General features: G+C 37.8%; 1 protein-coding gene across 3 annotated transcripts in view; it reads left to right on the top strand.

Annotated features, from left to right (window-relative positions):
* Positions 1–20248, top strand: part of col5a1 (collagen type V alpha 1 chain) — a 136237-nt gene that overhangs the window by 91690 nt on the left and 24299 nt on the right. For all 3 annotated transcript variants that reach the window (XM_089123894.1, XM_039658761.2, XM_039658762.2), the window contains exons 12-40: positions 104–178; positions 2028–2120; positions 2205–2261; positions 2344–2397; positions 2520–2573; positions 2670–2723; positions 2900–2953; positions 3365–3418; positions 3508–3552; positions 4096–4149; positions 4327–4371; positions 4457–4510; positions 4600–4644; positions 4800–4853; positions 5090–5134; positions 5243–5296; positions 9162–9206; positions 9548–9601; positions 11255–11362; positions 12058–12111; positions 12436–12489; positions 13998–14042; positions 14151–14204; positions 14757–14801; positions 14899–14952; positions 15033–15086; positions 15168–15221; positions 16752–16859; positions 16981–17070. In XM_089123894.1, coding sequence (XP_088980020.1) covers positions 104–178; positions 2028–2120; positions 2205–2261; positions 2344–2397; positions 2520–2573; positions 2670–2723; positions 2900–2953; positions 3365–3418; positions 3508–3552; positions 4096–4149; positions 4327–4371; positions 4457–4510; positions 4600–4644; positions 4800–4853; positions 5090–5134; positions 5243–5296; positions 9162–9206; positions 9548–9601; positions 11255–11362; positions 12058–12111; positions 12436–12489; positions 13998–14042; positions 14151–14204; positions 14757–14801; positions 14899–14952; positions 15033–15086; positions 15168–15221; positions 16752–16859; positions 16981–17070 — 1710 coding nt within the window. The remainder of the gene's footprint in view (positions 1–103; positions 179–2027; positions 2121–2204; positions 2262–2343; positions 2398–2519; positions 2574–2669; positions 2724–2899; positions 2954–3364; positions 3419–3507; positions 3553–4095; positions 4150–4326; positions 4372–4456; positions 4511–4599; positions 4645–4799; positions 4854–5089; positions 5135–5242; positions 5297–9161; positions 9207–9547; positions 9602–11254; positions 11363–12057; positions 12112–12435; positions 12490–13997; positions 14043–14150; positions 14205–14756; positions 14802–14898; positions 14953–15032; positions 15087–15167; positions 15222–16751; positions 16860–16980; positions 17071–20248) is intronic.

Raw genomic sequence — 20248 nt, forward strand, 5'->3', positions numbered from 1 at the left:
TTGGGTTCTGCAAAATGTCGACTGCTGCTTTACTGATTGAAATACATTACATTAAATATTCTTCCTGTTTTATGCATTACCCACAATCCTCTGCTCTTGACAGGGTCTTCCTGGTCGCGCTGGTCTTCCTGGAGCCGATGGTCTTCCAGGACCTCCAGGGACTGTCCTGATGTTGCCTGTATGTTATTATGAGCACATTTACAAAAACTAAACTACACTTTCAAATTTCACCTTTTCACAGATGCTTTTAAAGCCCAATTTAACTGTACTGAGATCAGTTTTAGCCTGTAACCTGTCATAATGAATGTTAATAGATGTTAGTTTTTGCGCTGCTTGATTGATTTTCATTCAGTGGTTCAACAGTGGTAATCATGTCAGAGAGATTTGAGAAACATAATCGTCCCTTTGCTGCTTTGATCCCCTATCAATCACGCTCACTGACACATTTCACAAATTCCACATACTCTCAGCTTTTCCAAATTTCCTCTTTCCCAGCTGTTAGTCCAATATACGTTTTTTTTTTTATTCCGGAACGTGCAGCGACTTCACAATGTCTTTCAGTAGAGGGTTCTGGAATGCTTCCATAGCAAATCCAGATGTTCTAGAACAGGATGTTGTCCGGTGTGTATATGTTGTTTACCATCAACATTTGATTGTCATTAAACCCCACCCTCTACACTACCTCTACTCAAATCTGAAAAAAATACTCTTGAAAACCAATACTGTGTCATGAAACAACCAACAGCACATGAAGATCACTTTAAAACAAGCAGTCTTACTCTTGAAAGTGCAGTGAATAGGTTCAGCCACCAGATGGCACCACGGATCAACCCATGCACACAGATGAAACTGCATCCTACAATACTAGTCACATTATTTCTGCCTTCGTTATATTCGTTTATATGGGAAAAAATATTAAAAGTAGGATGGTAGTCTGAATTCCATACTTACTTATATTATCTTTTTGCAGTATGTACTTTACTGTTTTATTTTATTTTTCAAAAATAGGTTGAATACTTTAAAGCTATTTTATTTTTTAAACACAATATTTTATTTTAACTAGGGCTGTAAAACGATTAATTGTGATTAATCGCATCCAAAATAAAAGTTTGTGTTTACATAATATATGTGGGTGCACTGTGTATAATTATTTTGTATATATATATATATATATATATATATATATATATATAAATACACACACATGCATTTATATTTAAGAAATAAATATTATATATATATATATATATAAATTATGTATAAATCTATATACAGTATATACATGAAAATATTTCTTAAATATATACAAGCATGGGTGTGTGTGTGTATATATATATATATATATATATATATATATATATATATACAAAATAATTATACACAATGCACCCACATATATTATGTAAACACAAACTTTTATGTTGTATGCAATTAATCGTGATTAATCGCTTTTTTAAAATAGGTGGATGTAATGATGTCTATCTGTGTTCCCCCTATCTTTGTGCACTTGGTTCAGTCCTGTTCCCTTTTTCCCGCTCCTCATTTGTGTTCATGTATGCCACGCCCCTTGTTATCTCATTTAGCTTGTTAGTCTCTGTATTTAAACCATGTGTCGTGTTACAGTGGTTGTGGGTTCTTGATGTTGTGCTTGTTCTCTGTGTCTGAGGGTTTGAGTATGTCTAGGCTTTGGTTTATTTAATAAAAGTACTACTACTACTGCTGCTGCATTTGGATCCTGCTTTCTTCGATGTTCCAACCTGCAACGTGACAGTGGAACACTTTATTTTTTTTTTATTCAGATACTGTATTTATTTCTATAACTAAATACCACTCATTGAATTTAGCATGCAAATTAAAAATGATGTAGAATTTATAACTTTTACCATTCTATTTTTGGTTTTTGTAATATTCTGCAGTATGCTAGTATTGAATAATATTCTGAATACTTCACTCTTCCGTATGCATGCTAAATAACTTATTGTTTTTAGTCTGAATGTTAATAGCTTTGTCCCGCTGTGTCTCTGTAGTTCCGCATGAGTACAGGAGGGGACAGTGGACATAAAGGTCCTGCTGTTTCTGCCCAAGAGGCTCAGATGCAAGCCATCATGCAGCAGGCCAGGGTAAAAGACACACACTAATACACATTGTATCACACCCACATGCACCTGTATGCATACTAATCGCTCTGTTTTATTTTTATAAAGCTGGCGATGAGGGGTCCAACTGGACCGATGGGTTTGACTGGCCGTACTGGTCCTCTGGTACGTATGTCTGTATCCTATTATCATCTGTCAACATGACAGTATGTATGATTTTGTTTCATGTTTGATTTGATTTTTCCAGGGTCCTCCTGGTGTGTCTGGACTGAAAGGAGAGTCTGGAGAAGTAGGACCTCAGGTAGGCATCACACATTACCCACAATCCTCAGCTATTTGTGCCAAATCTATTTAGATGACAATGAAAGGCGCTTCAATGCAAGTTAGAGCTGTTCTGAGACCTGTGTGTGTGTGTGTTTTTAGGGTCCTCGTGGTCCACTGGGATCCGCAGGCCCTCTTGGAAAGCCTGGTAGAAGGGTAAGTTTGCGTTTTTCACTGAGTCTGTGCAGAAGCCTGAGTGATTATTATTGACTTATTGATTTATGAACAAAAATGATGTTTTTTGTGGCATAGGGTCGACCCGGCTCAGATGGAGCCAGAGGGATGCCTGGACAGACGGGAACAAAGGTAAAACTGAAGAAGATTGACATATTGACTGACTTCTTTTATCAAAACATACAGTTATGACGTATAATATGATCAATAAAAAGTAAATAGGGTCAATTTGATAGCATGTAGACAGATTACAGTTACTGATGACTATTTCTTATTTCTGAACTCTTTCCGGTTTGTGTGCTTCACAGGGTGACAGAGGATTCGACGGTCTCGCTGGTTTGCCCGGTGAAAAGGGTCACAGGGTAAACATTTATTATATTATTTTATTTTAACTCTCTGGAATACATGATTATGCTTGGCCAATCTTAAGAAATTGATTTCAGATAGCATTTAATGTCTATTTTGATTTGGCAGTAAAAGGGTCATGAATCATGAATGTTTTAAAAATAGAGATTTATTTTATTATCAAATACATTTGATTTTGTTTGAACATATATTAAACATTTTTAAGTATGTTGAACAGAGTTTATTTAAAAAAAATCCCCTCAAATCAAATGGCTCACTGTAATGCATGATTCTTGAAAAAAATGGCAACGTTCAATGTCCATTTGATAATTTATTTGGGAGTAATCATGCAAAATGAAATGACAGTAATCATGTAAACTGGTTGATTGATTATTTGAATATTGACAAGTGTGTCTTTGGGGTTGTAGGGTGAGACGGGACCTCAGGGGCCGCCTGGGCCTTCAGGAGAGGATGGAGAAAGAGTATGAGCTCCTTATTATTTCCTTCATCATCTGTACAGTTTTTCTTTATCTAAACGTATCATAAAATGACATCATTTCCTGTATCCCAGGGCGACGACGGTGAGGTCGGACCCAGGGGTCTGCCCGGAGAACCGGTGAGTTAATATTTCCTCCAGTATCCCAGCATGCACTCTTATCCTCTCTAATCCATCATTATTGTAATATAGCGTTTCCTCCAGTGTAGTGAATCCACAAATGCATGTCACTCATTTTTTTTTTTTAGGTATTTTGCACATAATGGATGTGAAGTGAAATTATCCCTCAGAGAGAGGGTTGATGAACGAGGTTTAGTCAAATGAACACTAGTTTTAGACTCTGTCCAGCAGGGTGCGCTCCATATTCACCATTTAGATTGGGAGAGACTTTATCCACTCTTTCTTGCCTATATATATAAACACACTGATGTCCAAAAAGATATTTAAAGTATGTTTAAAGTCACCATTAAATATTTCAAAACCTCACAAATAAATTGTACTTTAGGCAAATATGTTTAAAATGAAGCACATGAGCTGAAGAGTCATATATGTTACATAGAAAAACTGTTTTATTTCGAATGCATGGTGAGGTCACATGACCAGGCGCGTGCCACCCACTTTATCTGAATGACGCAAACAAAACTCTCTGTTTCTCTTGTTCAGGGTCCTCGTGGTTTGTTGGGCCCCAAAGGTCCCCAGGGGGCACCTGGACCTCCTGTGAGTACATACTTTATCTTAATCTGAATCAATTATTTAGATTCTAATTGAATCAAATCAGTCAACATGTTATTTATACACTTACTGTACAGTATGGTTAAATATATATCTATTTTTTTCACATGCAATGTTTAATCTAAGAATGAAGTATGTTTTAATTTACTTTTCTCGTTTTAGGGTGTTACTGGCATGGATGGACATCCTGGACCTAAAGGAAACATTGTAAGTCCGAGACCCTCACACTCTCGCACACAAACATGCTTATACATGCATTCACTTTATTATCCTCATGTTTTCCACCCATCAGGGTCCTCAAGGTGAGCCAGGTCCTCCTGGACAACAAGGCAACCCCGGAGCTCAGGTATTGATGAAGCCACGCCCACTTAGACACTGTAGAACCCGCCCTTCATCGACTTTCCATTAACCTTTACTCCTGTCCTCCTTCCACAGGGGCTTCCTGGTCCTCAGGGAGCGATCGGACCTCCAGGAGAGAAGGTGAGATTGGATGGATGGTTCTCTGGTGAATGGATTAGTGCGTTTTTATAGAGTTTGCAATGTGCCTAGATTTAGAACTAGATTATTTGAAGCAGGAAGTGTGTGCTGAGTGTTAATGGGTTGTGAGTGCTTCATGCTGGTTTTCCCCTCTTCAGGGTCCCAATGGAAAACCAGGCTTACCGGGAATGCCAGGAGCCGATGGACCTCCGGTGAGTCCGGGAAATAGACACGCGTACACACGCGCTTTACATCTCAAGCTCTATTGTTCGTGTATCAGAGAGATTTCATTGTATTAATAATTACAGTACAGTGATCTGACTGGCAATTCTTTCTTCACAGACACACATTATTCAGATCCGTTCTCAAAGCTTTTTCTATCCACGCGGCAAATATTCAGTGGTTTTATCGGATATTCATTCTCTTTATCTTTGTTTCACAAACACAGGGTCACCCAGGAAAAGAAGGGCCGTCAGGAGAGAAAGGAAACTTGGTACATTTTTATCCTTCATTCTGCTATCTAATTAGTTTTTATAAAGACAATTTTAATGCATAAATGTACCTTATTATTAATAAATCATAACCGATTGCACTTTCACAGGGACCTTCTGGTCCTCAAGGGCCAATCGGATATCCTGGGCCTCGAGGTGTAAAGGTAGGTGTTTCTTGCATCTCAATGGTCATACACTCTCAGAAAAAAAGGTACAAAAGCAGTCACTGGAGCTGTACCTTTTCAAAAGGTACACTTTTGTACCCAAAGGCTGCATATTGGTACCTTAGTTGTACATTTTAGCACCTAAAAAGTACATATTAGTACCTAAAAATTTACATATTAACACCTAAAATGTACTTATTAGCACCGAAAATGTACATATTAACACTTAAAATCTACATATTAGCACCTGAAATGTACATATTAACACCTGAAATATACATAATAGCTCCTAAAATGTACATATTAACAACTAAAATGTACATATAGCATCTAAAATGTACAACTAAAATGTACTTATTAGCACCTAAAATGGACAAAAGTTTACCTTTTGAAAAGGTACAGCCCCAGTGACAGCTTTTGTACCTTTTTTTCTGACAGTGTAGAAGTACTCAAACCAATCTCTGATTGGTTAGTAGATATTAGTGTATCTCTATAATAGGATGATGTCAGGTAAATGTCACCCAATTCGCTACTGAGTTTTGCCCCTAACTTTTTCCTGATAAAAACAACAGCCTGTTGTGACCAGTCGACTCGATATGGTTGTGGATCCTAAACAGTGGCCCTACGTCGTACAGTGAGAGAGGTTCGAAGACGGCCGTTGCCACGGTCTTTCGACCAAAGATAGCCTGGGATCATTTTCTGACCGTTCCTGAAATGTAGCATCTCCCAGTGTTTGCTGCTACCTACGTCTACTGACTAGCCAATAAAAATGCAACGCTTGACATGGCGCTAAAACTTAAAACCACAGTACCTCAAGCTCCATTTGCAAAACTGGGTTGCCAAGTTGGCTCTTTCCCTAGCAATGGTCACATACATATTCTCCACTTTTGCTTTATATTCCATTACTATCAAAGTATGATTCATCTTGCTCTATTTGTTTACCACTAGCACATGCTGATGACTTTTTATTCTTCTATAGTAACTTGTGTCATAGCCTACGATTCATAGGTGTCATCATCTACAGTCTACATACATGTCATACCCAAGTTTATTAGATCCGTGTCCTACAGTGTGATTTGTAATTATCTTAAAGGATTGCCGAAATCAAAGTCTGTAGCAAGCATTAGACCTCTTTTTTACTCATTTAATCGCATAACTTAGATGTCTACATTCCATCTCTGTTATCACAAAACCCACGACATATGACAAAAACACAGCTCCGATCATGGTATCCCCCATCCTCCAGTTGTTATGGAAGCTTGTTTCCGCCACTGAATATAAAAATAACATAAATAATTGTTGAGTTTATATCTCGCAATTCTGAATTTATTTATCAGAATTATGAGATAAAAAGTCAGAATTGTGTGATATAAAGTCGCAATTGCGAGATGTAAAGTCATAATTGCATAATATAAAGTCGCAATTGCGTGTTATAAAGTCAGAATTGGATGATATAAAGTCACAATTCTGAGAAAAAAGACAGAAGTGCGACTTTTTATTTCACAATTCTGACTTTTTTTCTCACAATTGCGAGTTTACATCTCGTAATTCTGACTTTATAACACATAATTGCGAGTTTATATGTCGAAATTCTGACATCTTTTCTCAGAATTGTGAGATATAAACTCGCAATTGCGACTTATCAGGCCAAAAGACTAACTTTTTCCCCCTCAGAATAGTTGAAATCTCACAATTCTGACTTTATATCATGCATTTCTGACTTTATAACATGCAATTGCGACTTTATATCTAGCAATTCTGACTTTAGGCCTATATCTTGCAATTGTGACTGTCTCGCAATTCTGACTTTATATCTCGCAATTGCGACTTTATATCACGCAATTGTGACTTTATATCTCGCAATTCTGACTTTATATCTCGCAATTGCGACTTTATATCACGCAATTGTGACTTTATATCTCACAATTCTGACTTTATATCTCGCAATTCTGACTTTATATCACGCAATTGCGACTTTATATCTCACAATTCTGACTTTATATCTCGCAATTCTGACTTTATATCTCGCAATTGCGACTTTATATCACGCAATTGTGACTTTATATCTCGCAATTGCGACTTTATATCACGCAATTGCGACTTTATATCTCACAATTCTGACTTTATATCACGCAATTGTGACTTTATATCTCGCAATTCTGACTTTATATCTCGCAATTGCGACTTTATATCTCAGAATTCTGACTTTATATCTCGCAATTGCGACTTTATATCTCGCAATTCTGAGAAAAGATGTCGAATTTCGACATATAAGCTCGCAATTATGTGTTATAAAGTCAGAATTCTTTAACAATTTCTATAACATGTAATTGCGACTTTATATCTAGCAATTCTGACTTTAGGCCTATATCTCGCAATTGTGACTTTATATCCATCAATTCTGACTTTATATCACGCAATTGTGACGTTATATCTCACAATTCTGACTTTATATCACGCAACTGTGACTTTATATCTCGCAATTCTGACTTTATATCTCGCAATTGCGACTTTATATCTCACAATTCTGACTTTATATCTCCTGAATTCTGACTTTCCATCTCGCAATTGTGAGAAAAAAAGTCAAAATTGTGAGATAAAAAAGTCATAATTACCTTTTATATTTTATATTCTATGGCGGAAACAAGCTCCCATAAGTTGTTGATAAATGGTAAAGAAAAATGGTTGGTAAACGCTGTGCTTAAAGGGATACTCCACCACTTTTTCATATTAAACTATGTTATTCCCTTGACTAAGACGAGTTGATACATACCTCTCCCGTCTCAGTGCGTGCACTCAATCGTCCTAGCCCAGTTCATTCAATATGGGCCAAGCAGAGAAGCGACCAAACACCTCCACGTTTTCCCTATTTAAATACAATTACTTGAGTGGTGTAACTCGACCTAGGACGGTGACACAAGATAAAACTTTACGCTTTCCTAAGCATGTAAAGTGGATAACTACTGTATATTGTATGGCGGAATACCACAGCAAGTGCAAACTCGGCGCATATCTATGGACTCCGGAGAGGGAGAGGGGGGAGAGGACTTTTCCTGAGTGATGATATTACTACGCCGAGTCGAAGTGCTCCCAAGCACTTGCTGTGGTATTCCGCCATACAATATAGTTATCCACTTTACACGCTTAGAAAAGCGTAACGTTTTATTTTGTGTCACCGTCCTAGGTTGACTTACACTACTCGTGTAACTGTGTTTAAATAGGGAAAACGTGGAGGTGTTCGGTCACTTCTCTGCTTGGCCCATATTGAATGAACTGGGCTAGTTAAGTGCTATCAAAGTGTCTCACACGCCAGAGCGATTGAGACGAGAGAGGTATGTATCAACTCATCTTAGTCAAGGGAATAAGTGAAAATGAAAAAGCGGTGGAGTATCCCTTTAAATGACATCGGCCGGTTTACGTCCCCTCAGAGTTCCTACTGGGGGTCCCAAAAGCAACCAGAAAGAAATTCCCTAGGGGAAAATTAAGTTCTCAGTGCACCTCTCTGGTTGCTAGTTTCTATAACTACCCTGTGTGAAAGCCTCTATTCACTTGTCAGGCTGCATTTCAGTTTGGATGCTCATTTGCCTATCTAGCTTTGCGACTTTCTAATATAAAACTCTATTGGAATCAGTTGTGGGTGGAATCTCCCATGCACTTTGCATTCTAAATCCGTCACTCATGAGGTTCCAGTTCAGTTAAGATGCTGCCTATGTAGATAGAAGAAGCTTTTATCACCTTCATGGTTTATGGACAGTGTTCGTGAGACCGCAAATCCATCAAAGGGGTTTGGGTTCTCAGGTGTTTGTAGTTTGGATGGACTCTGTTGATCTCAGTTCTTCTTTTCTTTCACTCCTTCTATCCGCAGGGTGCTGATGGAGTCCGTGGGCTGAAAGGAGGCAAGGGTGAAAAGGTAATTTCAGTTTGTGTCTGTATGGATACGAGTTATTGTGTGTGTGTGTGTGTGTGTGCCGGTGGCGGCTAATGCACTGCTCCTGTGTCATTAATGTTTTATTTCTGCTTCTGAATATGGAAACCATAACATACTCCAAGATGCGTTTTTGACCTTCTCGCTTTGGTCATTAAAAAGTTTTATCCTGGGAGAGTGCAGCAGGAAAATAAGATCAGGCCCCGGCAAATAGCAGAAATAGCAGTTGCCATGGAGATCGCTCCCTTCGCATTTGTCAAAAAAGGGGTATTACGTGCGAAAGGAAGTTTGCAACGCTCTCAGTGTCAAATCTCTTTCTTTCTCAGGGAGAAGATGGATTCCCTGGATTTAAAGGAGATATGGGCATCAAAGGTGACAGGGTAAGAGACTTATACTCAAGTTGAAGAGGTTATTTGTGTTTGGATTTATCTCTGGGGAATTATGGGATTTGATCTTTCCTCTCTGTCTCTTTACACTTGGGTTGATCTTTAATTCTCAGAGCGACTCTGAAGAAGCAGATAAATCACAGTGGGTCTATATTTAGTGGTGTATCACTATTACTTTTGCTCATATAGATATTCACTGAAGAAAGGACCCAAGCTGTGTCTAAGGACCAGAACCTGGGGATTGGTCACATAGAAATGTGCTAAAAACCACTCAGAACACCTTAGCCATTACATATCCCCAAATGACACACTCCTGAGTCCATTTCACAGGCTGTAGGATGCAAAATGGCAAGATTTAGTCATTGAGAGCCCCACAAGTCAGTTTTCCCCTCAGTCGAAGGGGATGTAATATTCTCACTGCCTAATTGATCGGATTTTTTGGCTGGTATAAAGTATGCTTGCTCAGCTGCTACGCTGGGTAAATGTCTGTAATGAGCAAGCGTGTCTCACTCTGGGTTATTAAAGGCCAATATATGCAAATACTTCTGGATTTAAGTGGGTGGACATTGTCCCAAATTACCCTTTACTCTCGTTAAATGCCGTTCACGCGCCTCACTCTTCTCATGCTGCTGAAGTGCCCAGATTTGCCTATTGTGTCTTTTAAAGTGGCTAAACATATCAAACACATACACACTAATGGCCAGATTTACTAGATTTACATATTATAGGACACAGCCGGATTATTTCCATAATGACCAACGCAATCTACCAATAGCAGCGCAAATTAGCGTCTGGTATAAGACATGCTTTTTTTGACGGTAAATAATGCAAATATCAGTCAATTGACTAGCACAATCCCCTTGCATGATTCATTTAAATAATCTCCTCCCATAAATTTTGCGTCGGAATGGAAAACTCCTACAAATACATATGCAATAAGGTCAGCGGCAAAAAATAACTGCTTCCACGTCTTTTTCATTTTTCACTGTTTTAGTAAAACACCAGAAGAGGGTTTGCGCTAACGCACGCTATTAGTCCCTAATTGTCCACATGAACTTGTTTTATAATCAATTTCCAACGTCTTTTATTTAAATATGTCCACCTTAAATCAAATTAATAAACAGCTGCACACACATATGTGATATACACCTTCACTGTCCACAACAATATTCAAATGCATTTTTGATTGACTGAAATTAGGAGATTGTAATTATAATTTCATAGTTTTATTTACTGTAATCAAAATGATTTTTTATTTTTTATTTTAATGCTTGTTATATCCTATTTTAATACATTTCAAGTCATATTGAGGCCTTTGAAAACTGCTCAGGAAATTAAAGCGACCATATTCTATTCTTGTTAATGTATTTTTGCCATGAAGGTCACTTATAATATTAATTATACATCCAATAATAATGTTAGTCAAGGATTCTTGCACCAAAAAGTCATAATTTAGTTCTTCATGACAAGTTTCCCTTAGAATGTCTATATGTAAATGAGCTCTGATATGATTGGCTTATATATACATTAGGGGGTTAACTGTGTTATTCATCAGGATGGGCCTCTAAATTGATTGAACGAGTTCTTGAATCTTGATGAGTGAATGTTTGTGTGTGTGTGTGTGTGTGTGTGTGTGTGTGTCTTTAGGGAGAACTTGGCGCTGCTGGACCCAGAGGTGAAGACGGGCCTGAGGGACCCAAAGGAAGATCTGGTTTGCCTGGAGATCCTGGACCACTCGGGCCGATAGGAGAGAAGGTGAGTGTGAAACTGAAGCTACCTACAGTATTTTTAAGGCAGTATTTTGATGCAAAGCCTGTTTCAGTAGCTATATGTTACACAATACTTTCTTTTGGCCAGATTCTATGGCAGTTCAAACTGTTCAAAAGATTGGGGACTAACTGTTTACTCTTTGAATATATTTAAAAATGTCATTTTTTAGTGCAATGACTTGTCTTAAGGGGACTTTACTACACTGTACAGAATGTATGCAGTTAGCTTAGCAACATGCTAGCATCAAACTCCGTTGAAATGAATTGTGAGTCAAGTCTCCTGTGCACTCTGCATGAGAAAAGCCTTCTAAACCAGTCTCAAATCAGAGGTTCTCAGTTAGGATGATGCCTATGTAGACAGAAAGGCAGCATGACGTTTTGTAACAGAGAGAACATTCACTGTGTCAATAAACTGAGGGCTTTATTCATCTTAATTCTGGAGTGACGGAAGCAAAGCAAGGTTGACTTTGTTGTTGCACCTTTTTAAATAAAAACAGCTTTCATTCTTCATTCTGGGACAGGCTAACAAGATTAGAGCACTAATAAAACAGAATCAACAAGAGTATAAAACTTTATATACAGTAGCGTTTGAATATGCAAATGGTTCAATATCATTCAACTCTTTGTCAGTGTTTTGTCACGACTGATTAGTTATATTTCTTCTGTGTACTTTGGTTTTAGGGTAAGCTTGGTGTACCTGGGTTACCAGGCTATCCGGGAAGACAAGGCCCCAAGGTAAATATACCGGATCTGCCTGTGATTACCCAGCATCCGCAGCATTCGTGTTTGAGTGTGTGCATGTATTGATATAAGGACAAGGTTGTGTGTGTGCGCGCATGCATTAGAGCGGGTTTGGAAGGCAGACATGTTTGAACTTCTTGATCAAAGCTAAGTGGATTTACCCATAATGCCATCTGGTGTCAGCTTTCCGTTTGACCGTGACCCAGCATGCACTGCTGCAACAGCACTTTTCTTCTCTTCTCCTCATTTTATCCCTCTCTCCCTCCTCGCTTTGATGGACCTGTGAATTAATCTCTCTCTCTCTCTCTCTCTCTTTAGGGTTCTCAAGGATTCCAGGGATTCCAAGGAGCCAGTGGAGAGAAAGGCACAAGGGTGTGTAAAAAAGAAATCCATGTGGAGTTCTCCTCTTTTTCTTTCTCTCACACACACTCTTTTTTTGAGTGCAGAAAGATATATTCCCTCTGGTTTTCTATTGAGTTTATGAATTTTGAGAAAGAAATGCATGATGATCATGTAACATAATGCAACAGATATAATATAATTTAAAATATGCAAGATGTAATATAAGCCATATTAATAAATGCAATTTGATGAATCCTGTGAAGTGAGCAAGTAGACCGCCTCTATTCCAATTAGACTTATTCTCTGTCATGTGATATCAAAATGCAATTCAGAATTATGAAGGGTTATTAATTGAATCTAAAACTATTAAAAAGATTTTTGTAATTGAAATATAGCTGAAAATAAAATAAAATATACAAATTAGATAATAATAAAATGAGTTTTAAATAAGCACTAAAATTGCTAACTGGAATAAAACTGAAATAAAAAAAATGATCAACCAAAATAGTAATATTTATAGTATTAAACGACAAATGCACATTACTAAATTACTGAATATTAAAGTGAAAAGTGAAAATATAAAAATTAAAAGTTAATTCAAAATATTAGTTCAAAATATAATGTTATACAAGTTTACACAACATTGTTATACCAAACCTGTAAGATACCCATCATGATGTAGCTCTAAAAATGACAATAAACACCATAAAAGTCCCAGTATATAGAAGCTATCAGGCCTCTGAGCTGGAGTGTGTATTAGAGCCCTTATGGGCGAGAAAAGCTGGGAAATGCCCCGAGTAAACTCACAGCTCTCCGCACGGATGCTTTATTGGCTGTATATCATCACTTTAAGCTGAGAGCAGCAGCCGGCTGCCATTAGAAAGACAATGCAGTCTCCCATAAACACATTATAATCCAAAAACATCTCTCTCTCTCTCTCTCTCTCTCTCTCTCTCTCTCTCTCTCTCTCTCTCACACACAGAGTGGATTCATTTGTTGATGCAAAACTTTCTTTATTTTGCTGTAACTTCTTTTTTTTTTTGCTTGTGGTTTTATTAAATCATGAGAATTTAACGGCTTGTATCTATTTAGTTATTGCTACTTCTAAATTAGAATCATAAATAATGTTATTATTAACACCAAAATAATATGGAATTAATAATTATTCTAACAGTGCAGTTTAATTATTATATATTATTCTTAATTAAAAAATGTATGTATTGTACTAGAATGTCTTAATTATTGCATAATATATCATACAAATAAAAAATATATAATTATTTACACAATGCAGTATAATTATTTTGTTATTGTTAATTAAAAAAAAAATACTTATTTATTTATTTTGCTAGAATGTATTAATCCTTACAAATAAATAATATTAAATTGGCAAGTATTCCCATAAAATGTATATATTTATTTTAATCGAATGTAATAATTATAACAAATCTTTAAATAATAATAATAATAATAATAATAGGGAACTGACACAAAGTATTTTATGTTTTAATTTTTGTGTTATTCTCTGTCATACATAGGGGACACTAGGGAAGCCGGGCCCCAGAGGACAGAGAGGACCCACGGTAAGGCAAAACAAATGATACGTACCCTATTGATGACTAGATTAGGACTGATTCTTCAGTTCACACTGCTTTCTCATATTTGCACACTTCTTGTGATTCTCTCTGTAGGGACCCCGTGGTGAACGAGGGCCAAGGGGACCAACAGGGAAAGCAGGACCAAAGGTGAGGCTGTCCCCCCCCCCCCGCTAATTTACATTTGTAATATTACACAATGTAACATGAATAAATAAAAAACGATATGTAAAAACACAAAGAAAAAACACATCATACATGCATTCACGCATACATGGAACAATTGTTTGGCACATAAAAATTCAATTAGGAAAAGCACACCACACCCTGACTGAAAACATTTCTGGCTTCAGGATATTTTAAACCTCTCTCATTAAGATTTGTGGAGCCATGAAAGCTAAAAGCAGACACATAGACAGGAGCTAATGGAGCTTCTAATACATTTTAAAACGCAATGTTTGTCTCATCTGCTCAGCTGGAGCAAATTAAAATGCAACTGGAATTGTACCGTTCTACAAACCCTCCATCAGTCAAACAAATCGTCAATGGCGCTCATTACCTCGGGCAATAAGCATAAGTTTGAATGTATTAATAATTGATCACATTTGCATGGTCATTTTATACTGAAATATTAAAATGTTCTGTTATGTTTCCCTATGTCTCCTTCCTTTATGCATTTGCTTTTCCGCCCCGCCTCCACAGGGCAATTCAGGAAGTGATGGCCCCCCAGGACCACCCGGTGAACGGGTACGGTATAAATAACAATTGAATCCTTCCAAAGTATTAGATTATTGGATATTGCCTCGGAAAGAGATTTACCGTCCATTTCCGTGCTGTTTTACAGGGTTTACTGGGACCACAGGGACCTGCTGGATTCCCCGGCCCTAAGGGTCCACCTGTATGTGACTATAGAAATACCTCATACATCTTCATCATCCAATCATTTGTCCTGATTCCTTCTCTCTTTCTTGTTTTCAGGGACCTCCCGGAAAGGACGGACTGCCCGGACACCCTGGTCAGAGAGGAGAGACTGTGAGCGACGTCTGAAATCACCACAAACACTTTCACTCACACACTTATAGAAATAAACTCACTTATGTTTTCTTCTCACAGGGTTTCCAAGGTAAAACCGGACCTCCCGGACCCCCAGGTGTAGTCGGACCTCAGGTAAGTGGAACACAAAATGTTGAAAAAGGTTTTGCATCATTCAGAATAATAGTGCCAGTAATAAGATTCCATTTAAAAGGGTTAGAAAAAACTGAGGGAGAATAAAAAACAAAAGGAAAAAATCCTGTTTTAAGACCATTGTGGCATTGTTTTTATTCTCTAAAATTCTAAAAACAAATATTTCTATCGACACCAGTTGATTTGGATTACTGTATTAGAATTGAATTGAATTTTTGACATTAGGGTGTGGGGAAAGGAGTTCATGGAAATGCCGTTGTCATGGAAATAATATAGCGATGCGAAACAAAGTCCCATTATGTTTATGCAAATGAATATTTCTTAGTTTTTATTTTGATGTTGGGGTGAAATATGACAATAACAGTGTTGATATTGCTTACTGAAACTATAAAAACTATGTTTCGGTAATTAAAATAAAGCTTGAAATGCAGTCTAAAAGTATTCAAATTCAATCCCATTCAAATCATCATTACACACTATAATGGTATATAAATAACACTTCATTAATCCATAGCCACAATATTTAAAACAACAATACAGAACTCCCTAGCAACCATATTTCAATGCCCTGGTACGAGTCAGAACCCCTCAGGAAATGTAAGAATCTGCTTTCCAGGGCTATGCTAATTTTAGCTGTTTTTAAGTATATTTCTGCACTCTGTTGTATCTTTAATGCTCTGGAGGCATCAGCCACACTAGACTCTGGGCTGCATCCACGATCCACAGAAGAATAAAACATTATAAAGCATTTGGCTTCGAAAACGGCTCGCTCCATCTGTTTCTCCCGCATCAGTACCACAGGCTGAGGCCAGAGACATGCGATACATATTCATGAGGCTGTCACCATCACTCGGTCATTAGATTATCTTAAAGGTGTCCTAAGTTTGTCACTGGGGAATCATAATGCCTCCATTAGGTTACATATGGGCAGTTTGTTGGCCTGTCTGTGCTTTGTCTCCTGACATGCTGTTGTTGATGCAGTTAGATGTTGGGTAATGAATTATTCATAAGCAATCATGATATTCTACTTTTTACGCAAATGTTGAGGTGGGCGCAGGTTTAAACTGGGCCACACACACATATGGATATTCAAGTGCACATGCTCTGCCATGCAAATGGAAGGATATAATCTGATTTTGTTTCTTTCTTCATGTTGCATAATTTGCATATCCACTTATCTTTTAGAAACACCTGTTGCATCTTTATTATGTTTTCCAGACTTTTTGATTGCTTTCCTTTATTATACAGTAAAAACACTTTTTGAAAGATGAAATAACTAATACGGCAGTTCATTGTTTTCTCAAAGCATTGATAAAAAATGTATCGTATGGCTTTTGAAATAATTCACAATATCATTTGAATTAAACATATTTCGATAAAGTAGCGACACACATATTAAATAAGTAATGTGCAACTTTTGTGAATTGCTTTGTTGTGGTAAATTAAATCCTTCTCGATTTTACGAATCGTCATAAGATTCATCTACCCTAATACCTACCTCTTTTTGCTCAGGGACCAACAGGCGAGACAGGACCAATGGGAGAGCGAGGTCACCCTGGACCCCCAGGACCACCCGGTGAACAGGGTCTACCTGGATCTGCGGGCAAAGAGGGAGCGAAGGTGCTACAAATTTACACTTCAGCATTTACGAACAAAAAATGACGCGTGCACAGGAATATACCACCGTATCTATTGGTTAGAAGTGGTTTACAACATCATATCTGTTTCTTTGTGTTCACAGGGAGATCCAGGTCCAGCAGGGCCAACCGGTAAAGATGGACCTCCAGGACTCAGAGGGTTCCCAGGCGAGAGAGGTTTACCAGGCCCTGTGGTGAGTATCATGAATGAAACATGCCATATTAAATGTTAAATTAGGGTTGGCATTTTTTGGAGTGGCTAGCAATAGCAAGCTAGCTTTGAAAGCATGAGTTCCCACCCTTCCTTTAGAGCGTCTCTAAAGCCACGCCTCCTTCAAAACACATGAATGCATACAGAAGAGTTTGCAAAGTGTCACGAGAGACTGCGTTAAACTACCTCATGTCTCAAAGCACATAACATTACAATGATAAATATAGCTGCGAGCAGCGATTGCGGGCCCAAGCCGGTGGCACCGCAACTCCGATGCCTTTAGTTACCCAAAGGCACCGGGATGGTGGTACCGCCGGCTTTGGCCCTTTATCGCTGCTCACAGCTATATTTATATTTAATATAAAGCCGGTGGCACCGCCACCTTGGTGCCTTTGACTATCAAAAAGAAGTGTATTGTAGAGCTTGCATCAATGCGGACTCGATGCGCTGTGCACTGTAACTCCATGTGGCTTTAAGCGCATCATTCTCCACTCGGGATGCGCATAAGCGTTTTGTGCCACACTGTACTGAGCCTTTCATATCATAATGCAGTGACGCAATGACAGATTATTAATTGCCTTTCTTGTTCTGTTCCATCTATTATATGTTGATAATAGATAGGACAGAGCACAAAAAACCTCAAACAAAGCACTAAAAACTTAAGCTTAAGTTAACTTAAGCTGTTTGATTTGCACCCTCTTCCTCTTCACTGTCCTCCATAAAAACCAGCTATTCAGGTCCATGTTGTTCTAGAAAGTTTGTATGTTGCTGCCTCAATTAACATCTCTGCTATACATTTAAAACATGGCTATATCTAAAATAATTTATCTTTTTGATTTTTGTTATCTTGTTTTTCATGAATATTTTACAACAATACAAAGAGCAATGTGTATTTTCCATTAATATAGTTTGTAATGGCTTTTTTGTCATAGATTATAATCATATATTTTTTGGATTTGTTATTTATCTTTATAATGAAGTTGTCTGTATTAAGTAGATTGTGTTTAACACACACAAGAGTGATTTATTAGTTCAACACATACTGTAGTTATAGAAATTCTACTTTATCTAAAAAAACCCTGCACTTTATACACACACACACACACACACACACACACACACACACACACACACACACACACACACACACACACACACACACACACACATAAATACATGTAAATAAAAATACCAAAAAAAAACATCAAATGTGTTTTTAGTCAGAGTATTATTTTATACAGAAACAAATATTTGTAATTCAGATAAGAATGAAGTTAGTGTTTTAAAATCTTAAGGAAAACAAATATATTGAAATATAGCACATGAATTTTAAATTCATTCAACTTCAATTACAAATACAATCTTACTTTTATTTAAAGCAATCTATACATTTAAAAGAAGGGGGTTATATGCCTATTTTGTCATTTAAAAATATTGTTATGCAAAATTGTTATGCAAAAAGACAAGGACTTAGAGACAAGGACTTTTAGGAAAAATCACAGCCAGCCACACACACACACACATAAACACAGACAACAGCCCTCCCCTCCCCACACAAACACACACACCCACACACACACAGAGAGAGAGAGAGAGAGAGAGAGAGAGAGAGAGAGAGAGAGAGAGAGAGAGAGAGAGAATCGCAGGGGAAATGAATCCATTCAAACTACAATATCTGACTTTCTGTTGCTCAGAGCGAATGACTTTAAATTGGAAAGTTGATCGGCTTGACGAGAACAATATACGTGGTAAGTTTTGTAACTGTAGGTAAATTGAGCAAAGTTATAACACACTTTATGTGTCCTTTTTTAGTCATAAAATTCATTTCCTCGCCACGGCCAGACCGTTCGAGATATCAAAAATCCGTCCGGAATTGAGCATCCTCAATGTCTTGAATTCATGCAGACCGAGTTTGGTTGTGATTGGTAAACACATGCATTGTGATTTAATGTATTTCTCCTAGGACTATTATTCAAACAACCCATAATTCATAATTCATAAATAACTTCCATTTGAACTGTCATAAAACTTAGAGCACGAAAGTTGTTTGGCCTGATGTGATCTATAATTGTACCGAGTTTCATATTAATTCATGCAAGTGTGTTTGATTTATGGACAAATGTTCGAATCCCAGTCCAGGGGGCGCTGTCGAGCCGCCCTGCCACGCCCGGTTACCAGCTTCAGCCCGGCCCTGATGGCCATGGGTTCTGACCCGTGTGCAAAGTTTCAAGAGTTTTCGAGGATGTTAAGGCCCCCGAAAATGCCAGAGAAGTCGCACACAGCAAATAAAGGGTTAAAATTAACCTGACAGGCGCCCCTCCTCTCACTCACACAGAGAGACACTGAGAGACTGGCAAAATTCTGAGATTTTCTCTACATTCAAACAAACATATCTGACTTTCTGTGGGTCCTAGCTAATGAGTGTCAATTAGAAAGTTGTCCGGCTCGAGGAGTACAATATACATACCGATTTTTGTAACTGTAGATAAAACTAACAACCCCACTTTTGTCAAAAGGTGGCGCTACTGAGCCCTCACCACGCCCGTTTCTGAAACTTTGCACATGTCTACTGGCTAATAAATGTGATGTGTCTGTCGAGTTTCATGCAATTTAAAGCATGCTAAGAGTCTCAAAAGCATCCTAAAAGAATGGTAAAGTTTGATGCGTTGCCACGGCAACAGTTTCAAAGATATCAAGAATCCATTCACAGGTCTTCATCTGCTGTGTATTTGCAGTATACAGATTAAGTTTGAAGCAAATCGAGTAAAAATTAGAGGGTGATTTCAAAACATTTTGAAAATGACACACTTCCTGCTGCCAGTTGGTGGCGCTATAACTTTGACTCACAATAGTCACATCCATGTGATCGTCCTCTTACAGCGAACACACTGCTGAAGTTTCATCAAGATCAGTTAATGTATGCTGAAGTTATGACACACTTTCTGTTTCACGTTTCTCGCCATGATTTCGTTTCCTCGCCACGGCCAAACCGTTCGAGATATCAAAAATCCCCTCGCAAACTTTCATCCTCAATGTCTTGACTTCACGCTGACTGAGTTTCGTCGAACTTGGATCAAAGCTCTAGGAGGAGTATTTCAAATACCATTGCGAGCGTTTTACAAACAAACCTCAATAGCCGACTTCCTGTTGGGCTGGGGTAA

Source organism: Pimephales promelas, chromosome 19, assembly GCF_988280905.1.
Source record: "Pimephales promelas chromosome 19, fPimPro1.hap1.1, whole genome shotgun sequence".
NCBI lineage: Eukaryota > Metazoa > Chordata > Actinopteri > Cypriniformes > Leuciscidae > Pimephales > Pimephales promelas.